General features: G+C 45.5%; 1 protein-coding gene across 41 annotated transcripts in view; it reads right to left on the bottom strand.

Moving 5' to 3' along the window:
• The window catches only part of ZMYND8 (zinc finger MYND-type containing 8), a 109,874-nt gene that overhangs the window by 93,651 nt on the left and 1,961 nt on the right, over positions 1-14,262 (bottom strand). For 11 of the 41 annotated variants that reach the window (XM_023536079.1, XM_023536092.1, XM_011369264.2 and 8 more), the window contains one exon: positions 4,685-4,755. In XM_023536079.1, the coding sequence (XP_023391847.1) occupies positions 4,685-4,755 (71 nt within the window). Of the gene's footprint in view, positions 1-4,684; positions 4,756-4,845; positions 5,759-8,588; positions 8,795-12,242; positions 12,312-12,828; positions 12,925-12,959; positions 13,053-13,192; positions 13,421-13,471; positions 14,209-14,262 lie in introns of those variants that run through there. The other 30 variants (XM_023536077.1, XM_023536075.1, XM_023536093.1 and 27 more) reach the window with 21 other exon arrangements.

Raw genomic sequence — 14,262 nt, 5'->3', positions numbered from 1 at the left:
TTTCCCAAACCACAAGAAAAGCCAGAATACAGGAACAAACATGTGTTCACTGAGCCCAGATCACCACACTGTGGATTTCGAGATAATTAGGACTAAAAGAGATGAGATTTCATCCCATCAGCCTTTGCAAGCGTCACCTTTTGACAACACTGGCTTCGGTTCTTGGGACAACAGCAACAGTCTCCCAACGCCAGGGCTTTGCGTCTGCAATTTCCTTGCCTGACCCGAGAGCTTTGTCTGAAAGGTTCCCCAGACACAGAGGCAGTAGCCCCTGGAAGATGGGAGCTCGGTCCCACACCAAGAAAGCCATACAAGGCAGACCCCAGGGAGAAAAGTCTCTCTTGAAACTGGGTGACCCCTTCGCCTCGTGGTTTCCCATTCCTCACCAGAACAGGCGCTCCAGAGGCCCTGGGAGAATCAGTCTAAAGAGCTACAGACCAGCTTTCTTTAAATGTCTCAGAGGCCAACAGGACAGGAAGCATATCCTAAGCCTGCCTGCCTGCCAGGTAATCCTATACAATTCTCTGCTGTCTGGGCATGGCTTCTGCATCCACCTCCATGCCCTTTTCCTAGAGGTTATAAGTGAGGGCAGGACCAGCACATGGTAAGTAGGGCTTCCACCTGACAGCTTATCAATATAAGCTCATCCCACTTCACGGCCAATTCTAATTGTGGCTAACATTTCTGAGCACTCACCATGTATGTCCCTGGTGCCACCCTGAGCACTCCGCATGTGTGCGTAAATTTAATCTTCGCCATAATCCTCTATCTTTATCATCCTCGTGTATAAGAGAAAAATGAGCTACAAAGCACAAACCTGCTAGGCAGAGCACAAGCCAGAATGTGAACCCAAGGAGTCTGGCTCTAAAAGCCAGGTTTATTTAAACTTCCATGCCATCCTGCCTCTCAAATGGGAGGAAGGGGCTGAGCACGGTGGTCTAAGGCCTGGGGAGAGAAGGAGCCTCCTTCTAGCCAAGGAGACCATCATAAAACAAATAAGAAGTACAAGGTCATGGACAAGGGCCAGGAAGAAAATCGGGAATGATTATGAGGAATCTTTTGGAGTGTCAATTATCTTGATCTGGGTTGTGGTCCTGTGAGTGTATACATGTGTTAGAAGTTCATTGAGCTATACACTTAAGATTTAAAATGTACCAGAATATAGTAAATAAATGACAGATGGTGGGAGCCAGCTTTCTCACTGTGGGAGTGGGAGACTACAGATAAACTAGGGGAGAAAGCTGGAATGATCCGCGTGGTGACGGATCAGAATTGGAGACAAGTGCATGAACTCATTTAATCTGATGCAGATACAGACGTTAATGTTTCTAGATATGTGTATACATATGGGTGAGTATACACATATCCATTTCTTTGCTCTGTCATCTAAGAGGACCTAAAAGCAAAGACACCTCAGTAAACAACAAGCAACTGAGGTCTCCGATCTTGGCTTCTAATGCTATTCTCCAATAAATGAAACCAGAGTTCCTTGGGGAGATGGCTAATTCTAGGGTTGTGACAGAAAATGTACAAGAGGAGCCTAGAGCATCTCATAGTGGCAGAAAGCAGAAAAGTGTTCAATCGATCAATCCCAGTATAATGTCAAAGGGACGAGGAGCCAACTGAAATGCTCCCAATGGCCAAGGCTAGAGCAATTTGAGCAATAAAGTAAACAACTAGTATTGGACTATAACCCAAACTGGAAAATAATTGAATCCATGCTGATATAAATGAGAGAATGACTGGAGAGAGAAGAAACAAATTCCCACACAGAAGAATTCCACATAATATATGTAGATGCTCTGGCCTTAAGGAGGTGAAGCGTACCTCCCCACTCCCTAAGTGTGGTCTGGGCATCGTGACTTCCTTCCAAAGAGCCTAGTGCAGAAAGGGAGAAAAGTGACAAATGCAGCCTGATCAGGTGACCAGGGTCAACATCTTCAGTTGATAATAGGTGCCATTGATACGATGTGATGAAACAGCACTTTACAGTCTTCCTCCCCAAAATCCATTATCCCAGTCCGCCCCAGTGCAATCATGATGAAAACATCAGATAAATCTCAGTTGAGGGACACTCTACAAAACACCTGACGAGTAGCCCTCAAAACGATCAAAATCAACAAAAACAAAGTCTGAGAAACTGTCACAGCCAAGACGAGTCTAAGGAAACGTGATGACTACGTATACTGCGGTATCTTGGATGAGATCTTGAAGAGAAGAGAGACCACAGTGGAAAAAACTAAAGAAATCGGAACAAAGCACAGACTTTAGTTGGTGATAACATAACCAATATCAATTCATTAATTGTGACAGATGAACCACACTAAGGTATGATGTTCACAACAGGAAATCTCTGTGTGTGCACGTGTGCGTGAGCGCACGCACATGTGTATGTGCACGTATGTGTGTGCAGGGGTGTGATATGGGAACACTGCACTATCTTCGCAACTTATCCGGAAGTCTACAACTGCTCTACAATTACAAGTTTCGTTTTAAAAACAAACCAGACGATGACGGAATGGTTCCTTTGGACGGAGTGACCACTGAAGTCCCCTCCAAGGAGGTAACATCTCCTTGGGACGTAGGCAACGGGATCCAGGGCACCACTGTTCCCTGCACAAGACACACGGGGCCTCAAGGAGGGAACAAAGGGGAAAGAGGCAGGGAAACTCGAGTGGAGTCAGAGGGAAAGGGTCCAAGGTGAACAGCATGTCACAAGGTGAACAAACAGGGCACAGGGACCCCAGACTTGAGCCGAAGGGCACCTTGGAGGGAGTGAGCAATAAGAGACAGGTCTGTTTTCCAGATTGCCCTTGGCTGCTGTAGGGAGGTTTGGAGGGGGGACAGATGAGACAGAGGGACAATGACCACCCCAGAGTGATCACGCTTCAGGTAGCACAGTCAGAGAGGGATGCCACCTGGTGAAGAGCTAGGAGCACCTGGGGAGATGAAAGAAAAGAGGTCTCCACACTGAAGGGGAAGAGAACAGGGTACCCCACAAGGGTGGGGTCCCACGGGGGAGGGTCCTGATCAGAGCAGGCCTCCCGTCCCGGCTGACAATCCCTGACTTTGACCCTCTTGGAGAAGTCTCCACAGGAGGGCTCCGGCGCCTCCGTTCTACCATTTACTGCCTGTGAGATGTTATCATTTGGAGCCTCGGTTTTCTTATCTGCAAAATGGGAACACCTCCCACCTCTTAAAGAGATTCCAGGAATTCAGTAAGAGAAAGCTCCTGGTCCAAGCACAGCCTTCACTAACAACATGAGAGCATTCTTTCTACGAAAGAAGCCCAAGGTAGAAGGAATCTTAGAATCTAATCCAACACCCCGTTTTACAGATAAGAAACTGGACAGAGAGAGAAGGTAGCCAAGCCCCTTGGAAAAGTGAATAGCAAAAGAACCGCATCTTCCAGCTCGCTTTCTCTGGGTTCTCCCTTCACATTCTGGCTGCAAGGGCGCTGGGACACGGTCCCTCATCAGCAACTGTCTCAAAACACCCTTTCAGGAAGGTTCTTTCCTTGCTCAAAACTCCCCGCTTGATGGCCCCCATGGCCAGAGGCGGGCTGTGATGAAGGGCAGCAGCCTTCTGACCAAATCCACCCTCCGACCTTCTCTCCCTTCCCCAGCCACCCCAGACACAGACCATCCACAGACCAGCCCACCTGAGGTGCCTTCCCCTCTCCTCTTGGGCCCATGCCAGGCCCCGATCTGTGAGGCCAGCCCCAGCAACTGCCAGCTCCCACTTCCCAGGTCACAGTCATGACTATCGGGCCCGAAAATGATATGCCATCTTACAAAAAAATCCTCGAAAAGCTTTGTTGTTTCAGAGACTGCTTTTTGTGACGCTCTCTCGCTAGCTAGATAGAAATCTTTCTGGCAGGGTCTGTAATAACCCTCTCTCCAGCCATTCCCACCTTCCCCACAACCCACAGCACAGGGCTGTGTGCTCAGAGCAGGCACTCAGCGACTCGTCGAAGGAATAACAACAGCGTGGTACAGCCATTAAGTTTAGAGTTGAGCATTTTCATCAACCAAAGATATGAAAAATGTTCCAGTAGCTCATTTTTAAAAGCACCCTGGAGGCAAAAGTGAGTAACTGCTTCTCTTTGGGGAAGCCTCGTAAAATCTCGCACGGACCAAACAAAAAGTACCAATCCCTCAATCAGAAGATTCTGAGATGTCTAACACAGGTTCCTGAATAAAAACATAAACTTGTTTGCTCTAATTTGCTAATTTTTGTCCTACATGCGACTACTGGCCCCAGCATTCCAGAAAGTCCTACATTTCCTTCCAATTCTGCGATCCCAAACACGCCTATTATTAAAATTAGAAACCAAGCAGGAGCTGGAGGCAGGGTTGCTTCCAGAACATACTTTATTTAAATTCTGATTCCTGAAAGTCCCCCTGCAGAGAGACAGCCAGCCACCCTCAAGTCAAGATATAAAATTCACTGTCTGGACAATGCCGGACAGGTCGGTACACCTACAGAGGCACGCGAGAAAAAGAAAAGCAAAGGAGATTTCTCCATTAATTAGGTTCACCCATCCATCCAAGGCCCCTCATCTCAAAATGAGAGGACTGTTGCAGCCTCGGCTCACAGAGCCACACTTCACTGCAAAAACCACCAGAAAGATTCCAATTTCCTTCTCTGCCCTGGAAGAAATAATACAAGATTTTTTACTCACCTTTGGAGCGAGTAGAGATATCCATGCCCTCTCCCACCTCCTGTTCTGTTTTTATTTCCTCTTCAGCCAAGCTGAAACAGAGCAAATTATGTTCACGTTTAGGTAGACTGAGAACTCGCCCCATGGGGGCAGCTATTTCGGGGTCCTAAGAAGAAACCCACCTTTAAGACAATCCCCCATCTTCATGTAGGGGTGGGGTGGGGGGAGGGAGAAACCCACACTTGATGGCAAACAAAGTGTTAAATCTTCTAAAAGAGTTTTTTTAAATACTAGGCTCTTCTTTTTTTAAGTCAAATTACTACTCCAGTTGGTCCTGCTATTAGGGGAATGCGAAAAAGCAGTATTTTTTTTTTTTTTTTTTAGACACAAAATTACAATCTGCCTCCATGGGCCAATGAGAACCCAGGCTTCAAGTAAACAAGTTTCTCATCGTTAACACTGAGTTCAGGTAAGAGGTGGGTCTCAGGGTACCCAGAGTTCTGATCTCAGAATTCTGCAAGGCAAAGAGCATTTCTCGGACCTCCCTGCTAAATCTTCCAATTTCCCGATGAGGCAGAATATGAAAAAATGTATAGGTGAAATTACAAAGTAGAAAAATTTGCCCAAGCGAGAAGCGAAAAGGCCCGGGTCTCAAAGCATTCAGAGCACCAGCATTTATCCCAGAATTAGAATTGGGATCTCCATACTCCCACCCCTTGGATGCTTCCTCTCGCTAGCAGCATGGCTTAGAGAAAGCATTCGGCACTCTTTTGAGCTGTGACTAATTATCCCCCACCACAAAAGTGGAGCGAGGAAGGATTAGTTGAAAGACAGGCTGAGAGTTGGGGGTTGGGGAGAGAAGCAGAGAAAAGCAAGGCCCCTTTGCTGGGAAGGTCCACCAGAATCTTCTTTCTTTTTCTCTGCTGGAACTCCCCGTTGGATACAGTGCAGGCCATTTCACCTCTTACACAGTACGTGTACACACACACACACACACACACACACACACACACCTCTCCCAAGCCAAGCCAATCAAGTTAAGCTTTAATAGGTGCAAAATATCTGAGATGCTGAACTTCCCTGGCTTTCAAAGTGATAAGAATCCGAACAGTTACTCTCAATGCGATTCCATCAGACCTGTGGTTCAACGAGAAATGGGCGCATCACCCATTTGATATGGCTGGAATTTTCCATCTGGAAGACTCAAAGCCAGGAAAGGAGGGAGGATGGGTGCGAGAAGGAATAGAAAATGTCCCTTTCTGTGTTCATGGTCTGGGATTGTGATAAGACAAAACATGAGTCCAAAAAGAGCTGGTCAGATGGAGGAAGATATGTTAGGGGAGTTCCACGTTTGTTGGGGGAGGAAGGTTCAGAATGGGAACTAGATAGAAAGGAAGAGATGACAGCTCAGAATTAAATCAGAAGTTAAGAGGCCTCAAACTTAACTAGTCCCAGCAGGGAGAAGAAAAATAGTTTAGTTTTAAACCAGAATATTAACACCTTTTGCCTTCCGATACTGAACCCAGTTAACAATTTCATTTATACTGCATCTGTAGAGAAAGGCTGTGACACAAACCACCAAAGAAACAACTGACATGTCACAAACGGTTTTTTCATCAGAAGCAAACAGCCTCTTAAATTTAAACACGTCGCTAAAAGAAAGAATGCAACGGAGATGGTGGAAGGTGATCTGGGCACTAATACTTTTTACTTCAATTTAAGAGGCAAACATTCTGAACTCAGAAAAACATCCCGCCTGCCACGTACACAGGTTGTCCAAATGAAAACTGGTGATGGGTTTCCTGCTTGGGGTGATTGGAAATAAATTTTAACACAAAGCCCCATGCAGCCCTCAGAGATGGGTAGATGGTCCACTTCAAAAGAACGAACGGCCACCTCAATCTTTCTATCAACTAGAATTGTTTCCCTCTCTAGCATGAAGTATGTGAAATCCTAAACTTCTTGAAACCGATCCCATTTTTGGAGTGATGGAGAAAAACGCTAATCTGGGGTCCAACCCAAATGTCTGGTGGTGAGAGAAACAATTACGCATAACAGAGCCCCCAAAACCCACTTGAAGGATTTTCGTAAAGATGAAAACATTCAAAGGTGTATTGATCAGAGAGGAAGGCTGTATTCAAGAGAACAATGATTTGGCTTGTAACAGCCTGGAGAGGTTGAATACTTCTGGCAGGAAGGCTGCTGAGAGGCTAAGAAAATGCAAACTAGTTAGTTCTGTGGTGGCTATCTGCTGCTGAGTTTAAGATAATCAATGCTGGAGCAGAAAAGGGGGAGGGAAAGTAAAGCTGTTTTATCTTTCCAAGTATTACAAGTGGGCACCATAATCACCTAACTTTAGGAATAGCACTGCCAGCTTTAGCCAAGGATTTCAAGCACAATTTCAAAAAACCATCTTTTTCACAGATCAGCAAGCCATCGGTCCATGCGCACGCACACACACACACACACACACACACACACAACTTGTATTTGACTCAAGGAAATTGCAGTGCCTATGCATTAAAAGGGAGAAAAATTCATTAACAAAAGCAAAGATCAGAATGCAAAATTAGTCATTTGAATAGCCACATCTAAAGGGACTTCCTTTTTTTCTACACCACTGATCTCAGTTTTTTTTGTTTGTTTGTTTAGTGTTAAGTACTAGTATGCTATTAGAGAAAAAATTATGAATATTACATCAAAAGTGGTGGTGAGAGATAAGATTTGTGCCTGTCTGAATGCCCCACAGATCTTGGTCAATTTAGGTTAAGAACTGTTCAGTCATTTGAAGGGGGAAAAAAAAGTCAAATAACAGTAATAGTTAAAAAGAAAACGCAGCTGCATCTGGAGAAAAGACTTTGAACTCTTGTCATTAACACATTAAAGTCTTAGAAAATACACAGTATCTTTCCTTCCATACCTGCTAGCTTCCAGCAACCCAGAATATTTAAACTAAAACAAAAACAAAAACAAAAAACAATAGAACCACAAGCTCGTTTCAAATTGACATTACATTTTTTTTTTCTTTTAAGGTCGGCTGGGAGGCTGGGGGCCCGCCCAAGGAAAGGGTAATATTAGCTGAAAAGCAAACAACAGCCTCTTACCCCAACAGGAAAATTCACCATCAACTAGTTGTATAAATACACTGTAGGCTCCCACCGCCACCACCTCTTGCATTCACATTTACCCTAAGTCACTTGCCTCTGGATTCCACAAACTGATACATTTCAGGCGATTAAAGAAGAAATAACAGCACCTACAAATACAACCAAACCTTCCCATCCCGTCCCAGAAAGAATAAAAGATTTCTCCCCCAACGCCTGAGCAAGAAAACCTATGCTTACTTCTTAACCTGCATTCACTGAAAAAGAGCAATTAAAAGTTGAAGATGAACTGCTGAACCTCCAGGATGTTTTAAGCCTTCTGATTATTAATTCTGAGGACTCAAGCCTGGTCCGTAATTCCCAGGAATCCTATTCCCTGAACACTTCCAAGAGAGAGGAAAAAAAAGAAAAATCTAGTTTTGACAGAAAAATGCCTGGATACACAATACCCAGATATTTCTTCTCCCCAAGTGCCCCTACTATTTGACTTTTAACCAGAACTATCTAAACCCATCTAGAATATATAACCAGCATGCACAAGACTCTGGTTCTACAGCTGAGGATCATCACACAGCAATTCAAGAATCATGCATCATTCGAAAGGACTTTTCCTTCAGCTTTTTACTTTCATTCAAAATATCAAACTGGTCCAGGCTGTAAAAAATAGTTAATCCCCAAGACACAACATCTTCCTCTTCTAGAGCACAAAATAGTGAACATCAAAATTTTAAAAACCATGCTCCCCTAAATCTGCAATTAATTAAAAAAAAAAATGGGAGGGAAGGGAATGGTTAGCAGAGCAGCTTTATATAAGCACTCACCTAAAACAGGCAGAGTCATCGGTAGCTAAGCTATTTATGCAGGATTCTTAAAATGGCGTCTGGCAATACTGCCTCATTCCTGTATTGAAGCTAAAATGGTAGCAGTTTGTTCAATAGCTGTAGCTCTTGTTTAAGCAGCCCTGCTAGTTTCAAAGCCACCTTCCTAAATATCAGAACCAGGAAAAGCTCAACCAGAGGACACCAACAACCCAACGTTTAGAGGCTTAAAAAAAAAATCTGCAATGACAGGGGGAGTTTGTGAAGTCACAGGTTCCTAAGGAAAACCCTTCCCTTTTAGATCCTGAACCTTCAACATGAGGCTGTGAGATGAGGCCCCCCTTGCCCTCGAATGAGCTGGGTGCAAGGTTAGGAAATATGCAGCCCGGTGGCATAAACTGCAGACAGACAGGTGTCTGTGCAAACACAAAAATGTTAAAAGGGAGCAGGCTGGGGAGGGGAAGGAAGCCCATTTCCCCTTCTTGGTATATTAGAAACCAGTTTAGCATCCATACCAAAGGAGCTAGGTGAAATGAAAGTGCTTCAAGGGCAGCAGCATCTGAAAAGCCAAGCTAAAGGGCTGCACCCCAGTCTGAGGCCAAGGTAAAATCAAAAGGCTGTTTCTAATCCTGAAAACAGCCACCAAATACTCAGCCAGTCCTAAGACAGCATCAAGGAAAGACAATCCAAATCTGCAGAAAAGACAATAGTAAAACATTCCTTCAGCCAAAGCACGGGATGCTCCCAAATTAGATTTTTGTCCACCCCCAAGAGAGCCCTGAAAACTAACAATGGGTTTTGCAAAACCCACTTTCAAAGGCCGAACTAAGAGCCTCGTAGTGGATAATGTAATTTACTGTTACAGGTCTGAGCACTGGCCTCAGAACTCTGTGGTGCTGAGAGTTTCAAGGTGACTGCTTTTTAGCTCCAGGGGAGACAGGAGGGCATGGTGCCCAAGGCCATGCCAGGGTGAGGACGGGCAGCTGGCTCCTCGCCGGCTGATAGGCAGGTAATCTTGATAGGAGGGACAGCCTGGCAGCATAGCTAGCTGCAGGGCTGAAATGGCTGCAGCCAGCTTGTTTATCTGGAAGGAGAGTAGGGAGGGGGAAGGGCAGCCATAGCCTAGGCAACCTGCAGCCATGGGTGAATCCTCGTTTTTACATTTAAGAGCAACACAAGGGCTTCTAAACACATTCCCTTGCTAAATCTCTGCTGTGGGGAGAGAAGGCACTTTTCCGTGTGCCTTTCTTTTCAGGGTCAACCAGAGGCAAAGCCAGATCTGGGGCTTCTCAGCTGACAAATGTCTGTTGCCTCTGCCACAGAAGAAAGAAGGGAAAAGAAACAAAGAGATCACACATTTGAAGTGTTTGGACTCAAAAACCCTACCTCTGCCTTCAGGGTTTTTCTGGGTTACTGTCACCCTGGGTTTTTAAAGAGTGACTCCTCTTCCCCCCTTCTCCCATGTAAGAAGCAGTTTTCCCCACTGTTCTCCCCAGGAGAGAAAAGGAGAAATGTTTTGTTTAAAAGAAAAGGGGTTACGAGAAAGAAAGAAAAGAAAGAGAAGCTATTGTTTTCATCCCTAATTTATAGTCCAAGATGCCTCATTGTTTCTTTATTTCTGACTCCAATCTTTCAGCTGGTAATTATAAAAGTAACTGGACAGGGCTCCACCAGGCTAACCATGTCCATGCACAGCAATTAGAAAAACTCTGTGGAAAGTTTACTGAGTGATTCTATATAATTAATTCCTAGTTATAGACCGAACACTGACCATTTTCTGGAGCTAATAAAAGCAGTGAGTTTCCCCCCCTCCCCCCATGTGAATGCCACTTCATTTCCCAAAGCAGAAAGTGAATCCATCCTGGGGGGGGGGGGGTCTTGAAGGGGCGGTGGGGGGGGCGGGAAGTGGGGGGATCAAAAGCTCCAGTGTGCCTGTCTGTTCCTTGCAGCTGTGCATCCTCTTTGGGGACAGAGGATGCAGAAGGAAAAAAGGAAAACAGCCCATGTTCTTTCTGTTCCTCCCTCTGCAATTTGCAAACGTGGCACAGAACATTCCACCTTGGTATAAAAAAAGAAAGTGGGGGAGGGGAGGTGCCCTAGGAATGGAATGCAAGAGACTCTTCGGCTTGGAGAATTTGCTTTTCCTAAAAGGAACAAAGATGGTAGAAATTTCCAGAAGGCCCGGTCTGAGTCCAGCTACTGCAATTGTCAATCTGTAACCTTTCCTCCAAGTCTATTGGTTCAAAAGCTGGAGAGAGGAACCCCATTGGGCTGCTCTGTGAGCCAGCACTGCTGTCCCTACCTCGTCCTGCTGCAATGCAGACATTTAGTTTTTTACCCCTTAGTGAAACTGGAAAATAATGCGACTTTGAAAGCAATTAACTTTTTAGAGACTCATGCTTGGTGGTGGCCACGAGACCCGAGGAAAGTGGCTAGCTTGGTCCAGGGCTGGGAACTTGCTGGGGCTGAGCATCTGAAAACAGATCTTGGCTTTGCAAACCTGTGGGAGCCATTTTAATGCAAGCTTTTAGAGGACAAATGCCTTGCCAAAGGTTTCCTTCCAGCCCAACAAACACACCATTATGCAAACGTTGAAGGCACTAAACCAGGAGTCTTCTGATTAGATATTGCTGCTTCTAGGGAGGCCTCAATATGTAATTTCCATTTACAGTCAGGAGATAAGAACAAAGAACATAGCTAAGAGTCTGGACTTACTTGTGTGGGGCAGCAGCACTGTTCAGTTTTAAGTATATAAAATATCATTAACTGCCTGAACTTTTACTCTAAGAAGCTAACCTTACACAGACTTTTAACTTAGAATTGGGTACAGTTCTTGTTATTCAAATGAGCTTTTTTCCAATTGGTGCTAAAAGGTGGGTAGCTGGACACTAAAAGATTACTGACTCCATGAAGTTGGCTTAAAACAGCAACTGAATGTATTTCCAGCATTTACAGTCATTGCTGGACTGGTCTCCAGACTGGAAATTGATGCAGCGAACTTCTAGGGAAATTATGAAGCTAACATTAAACAAGAGTCCACTTTTTTTTTGCACTCTTAAGTTCTAACTGCAGCATTAAGAGATCAGGAGAAATGTAAAAAGTGAGAAATGGATCACAAGTAAAGGCCAGCATGCATACAGATGTGTGTGGCTCGGGCTTGGAAAAAGCCCGAATCTGTTGAGCACTGAGTCCTGAATCAAACCAAGTTTGCTGGTGGGTGGGATTTCACACTCCATGTCCTAAAACCCCAGTACTGACACCACCACCCACACACCACACCACCACTGCTTAAGGCTCTGTGACTCTAAGAACAAGCACTTTCTTACACTTCGCACGCAGATCACCTACCCAGAGTTCTATCTAATATCCAAACAAACCCAATTAAAGGTCTCCAGGCAAGTCACAGTGAACTGTACATTTCTCCCCTGCAGGAGGGTTAACAGGAAGTGTAATCTTCAATCCTAGCTGCAGGTTCTCAGGAAAAACAGTGGATTCAAACAGTCACCTAAAATCAAGACACTATTAAAAAGCCCTTATTTGGTTCCTGCTAATGAAAAGCCCTCCACTGCTGTAGCCAAGACCCCCTGTTAAAAAGACCCCAAATGTTTGCCAAACTCTTCATACGTGGTCACAGAGGAAATGGATCGCTTTACTTACCCAACATGTTCAAGCAACCGTCTCATTTTTCCACAGTTAAGAAGAGAGAACAGGCTGGCAGATTTGGGACTTGATCAAAAAGGAAATTTTTTTAAACAGTTACATGGGATTATTAAAAACACACACAACAACAACAACACAACAACTGAATAGGGAATGCTGTCATGAGCCACAGACATGATTTTATTTCCTCTGCACTCTATCACACAGGAGGGCAGAAGATGATACAATGTAAAAAAAAAGGGAAAGGGAAAAAGAAAACAGGGAAAAAAGATACATTAGTTCATTGAAAATCATGCAAGAAGAGAAAGCTAAGGGATTCAAAAAAGAGTCCTCACAGATTTATTGCAGGATGTTGTCCAACATCTCCCCCCTCCACGCCCCCCCCCCCTCAATCCCCATCCCTACTCCAAAAACTTCCTCCAAAGCCTAGAAAACACTTTCAGAAACATTTGCTGGCTGTAGGCTGGCTTGCAGAAGAACATTCTGTATCAACAGAAGTCAGGAAAAAAGGCTGAACAATGTAGTTTCAAGTGGAGAAACCCTGTGGGGAGAGAAAAGGCCATGTAGAGACACCACCACCCACCTAGGCCCCAGGAGCTGAGCGCTCTCCCTAGCACTGCTCTGCTGAGGGCTTGGTTCTGTTTAAAGCACACGTCCTCTCTGGTCAAAACTTAGTCCAGCCTTCCCAGAACCTCTTTGGAGAGGAAAACTTGCCTGCTCTGCTGTCTGCCATAAGCTCTCCTTAGAGAGGAGCCTGCTTGCTCACCTTCCATTTTCTTCCCCCAGCAGGCATGTGACACAAGAGAAGACAATAGTGCAAGGGTGGGGGTGGGGGGGGAACTGCTCAGAGAGAGACAGAGAGAGAGAAGAGAGAGAGAGAGAAGAGAGAGAGAGGAGGGGAGGAGAGAAGGAAAAAAAAAAAAAAAAAACCTTCTTTTTTGGCATACCAGGATCTAGCTTCAAACTATTCCAGAAACACCATGTCCTGGTGGAAGAAACGGTGTTCCAGGCCCTTGCCAGTTTGCAAAATCAAGCTATGGCTAATGGCTACTTAGCCATGTGACCCAAGAAAGCAAAAAAAAATTCTCTCTAAACAGTTCCAAGTTAACCTAAGTGCTGTGGGGGTGAGTGTGGCACGGCCAGCCACACAGAAATCACACTGCTCGCCCACAATTCGGATGTCTCAGAGGGAGGGGGAGAAAAGATGGTTAAAAAGTCGAGCTTACCTCTGTGGATGCATTGTTAACACTGTGTAATGTCAATACTTATAAAACATGGAGGACAGGCTCCTAGTTCTCACAGAAAAAGGGTTTGGCACTTCGGCTTGATGATCTGGCCGCCTAATAAGAGCTCATCCCCGATTGGCTGGCCTGGCAAAGCGGAGTGTAAGGCCACCCGGGATTGGCTGAAACACTTCCTGAGCGATTATCTTTGTGAGGCTCTGGTGAGCAAGAGCCATCCTGTGCATAGAAAAAGACAGGCTAAGCTAGGCCTTTTGCAGCAAGAAAAACTTAGGAAAGGGGCCCCCAGACGCACTTCTCCCATACCCTGACTAGATTTCCCAGCACGGGCAAACCAGTGCAGCCAGGCTGACCTGCCCCCAGCAAAGCCTGAGGCCCAGATGACACTGCCAAGAGAGTTTTTGGGGTGAGCTGAAAGGGCTCGCCCTCACCTGCCCCCACAGAAGCGGCTCTTTGCTAGGAAGAAGGCTGGCCTTTTTCTAGAACAATCCAGCAGCATGGTTCCCCTGGAGGGGAATGTGAAGCCGAATAGGGGGAGCCCCAGGAAAAGAGCTAAGGGAGCAGGAGGAAAGGGGCTTGAGGCAGGCCTCAGAGGAGCTGGGGGCCAACAGACAGGCCAGGCAAGCCCCAAGAAATCGCTAAGGAGCAGTCGTGGCTTCTCAGACAAGAGAGGACTCGGGCTGCTGAGGGGAGGAGGGGCACAGAGTGGTCAAGTTTGCATAGTCATTGTCAAAATGCCTCCTGGAAAAGCAGGCCAGAGAGCCATTTTCTCCCCC

The sequence above is a fragment of the Pteropus vampyrus genome, unplaced genomic scaffold (genome assembly GCF_000151845.1).
Source record: "Pteropus vampyrus isolate Shadow unplaced genomic scaffold, Pvam_2.0 Scaffold147, whole genome shotgun sequence".
NCBI lineage: Eukaryota > Metazoa > Chordata > Mammalia > Chiroptera > Pteropodidae > Pteropus > Pteropus vampyrus.
Note: the sequence above shows the minus strand (reverse complement) of the source record. Positions and strands in the feature narration are given on the sequence as shown.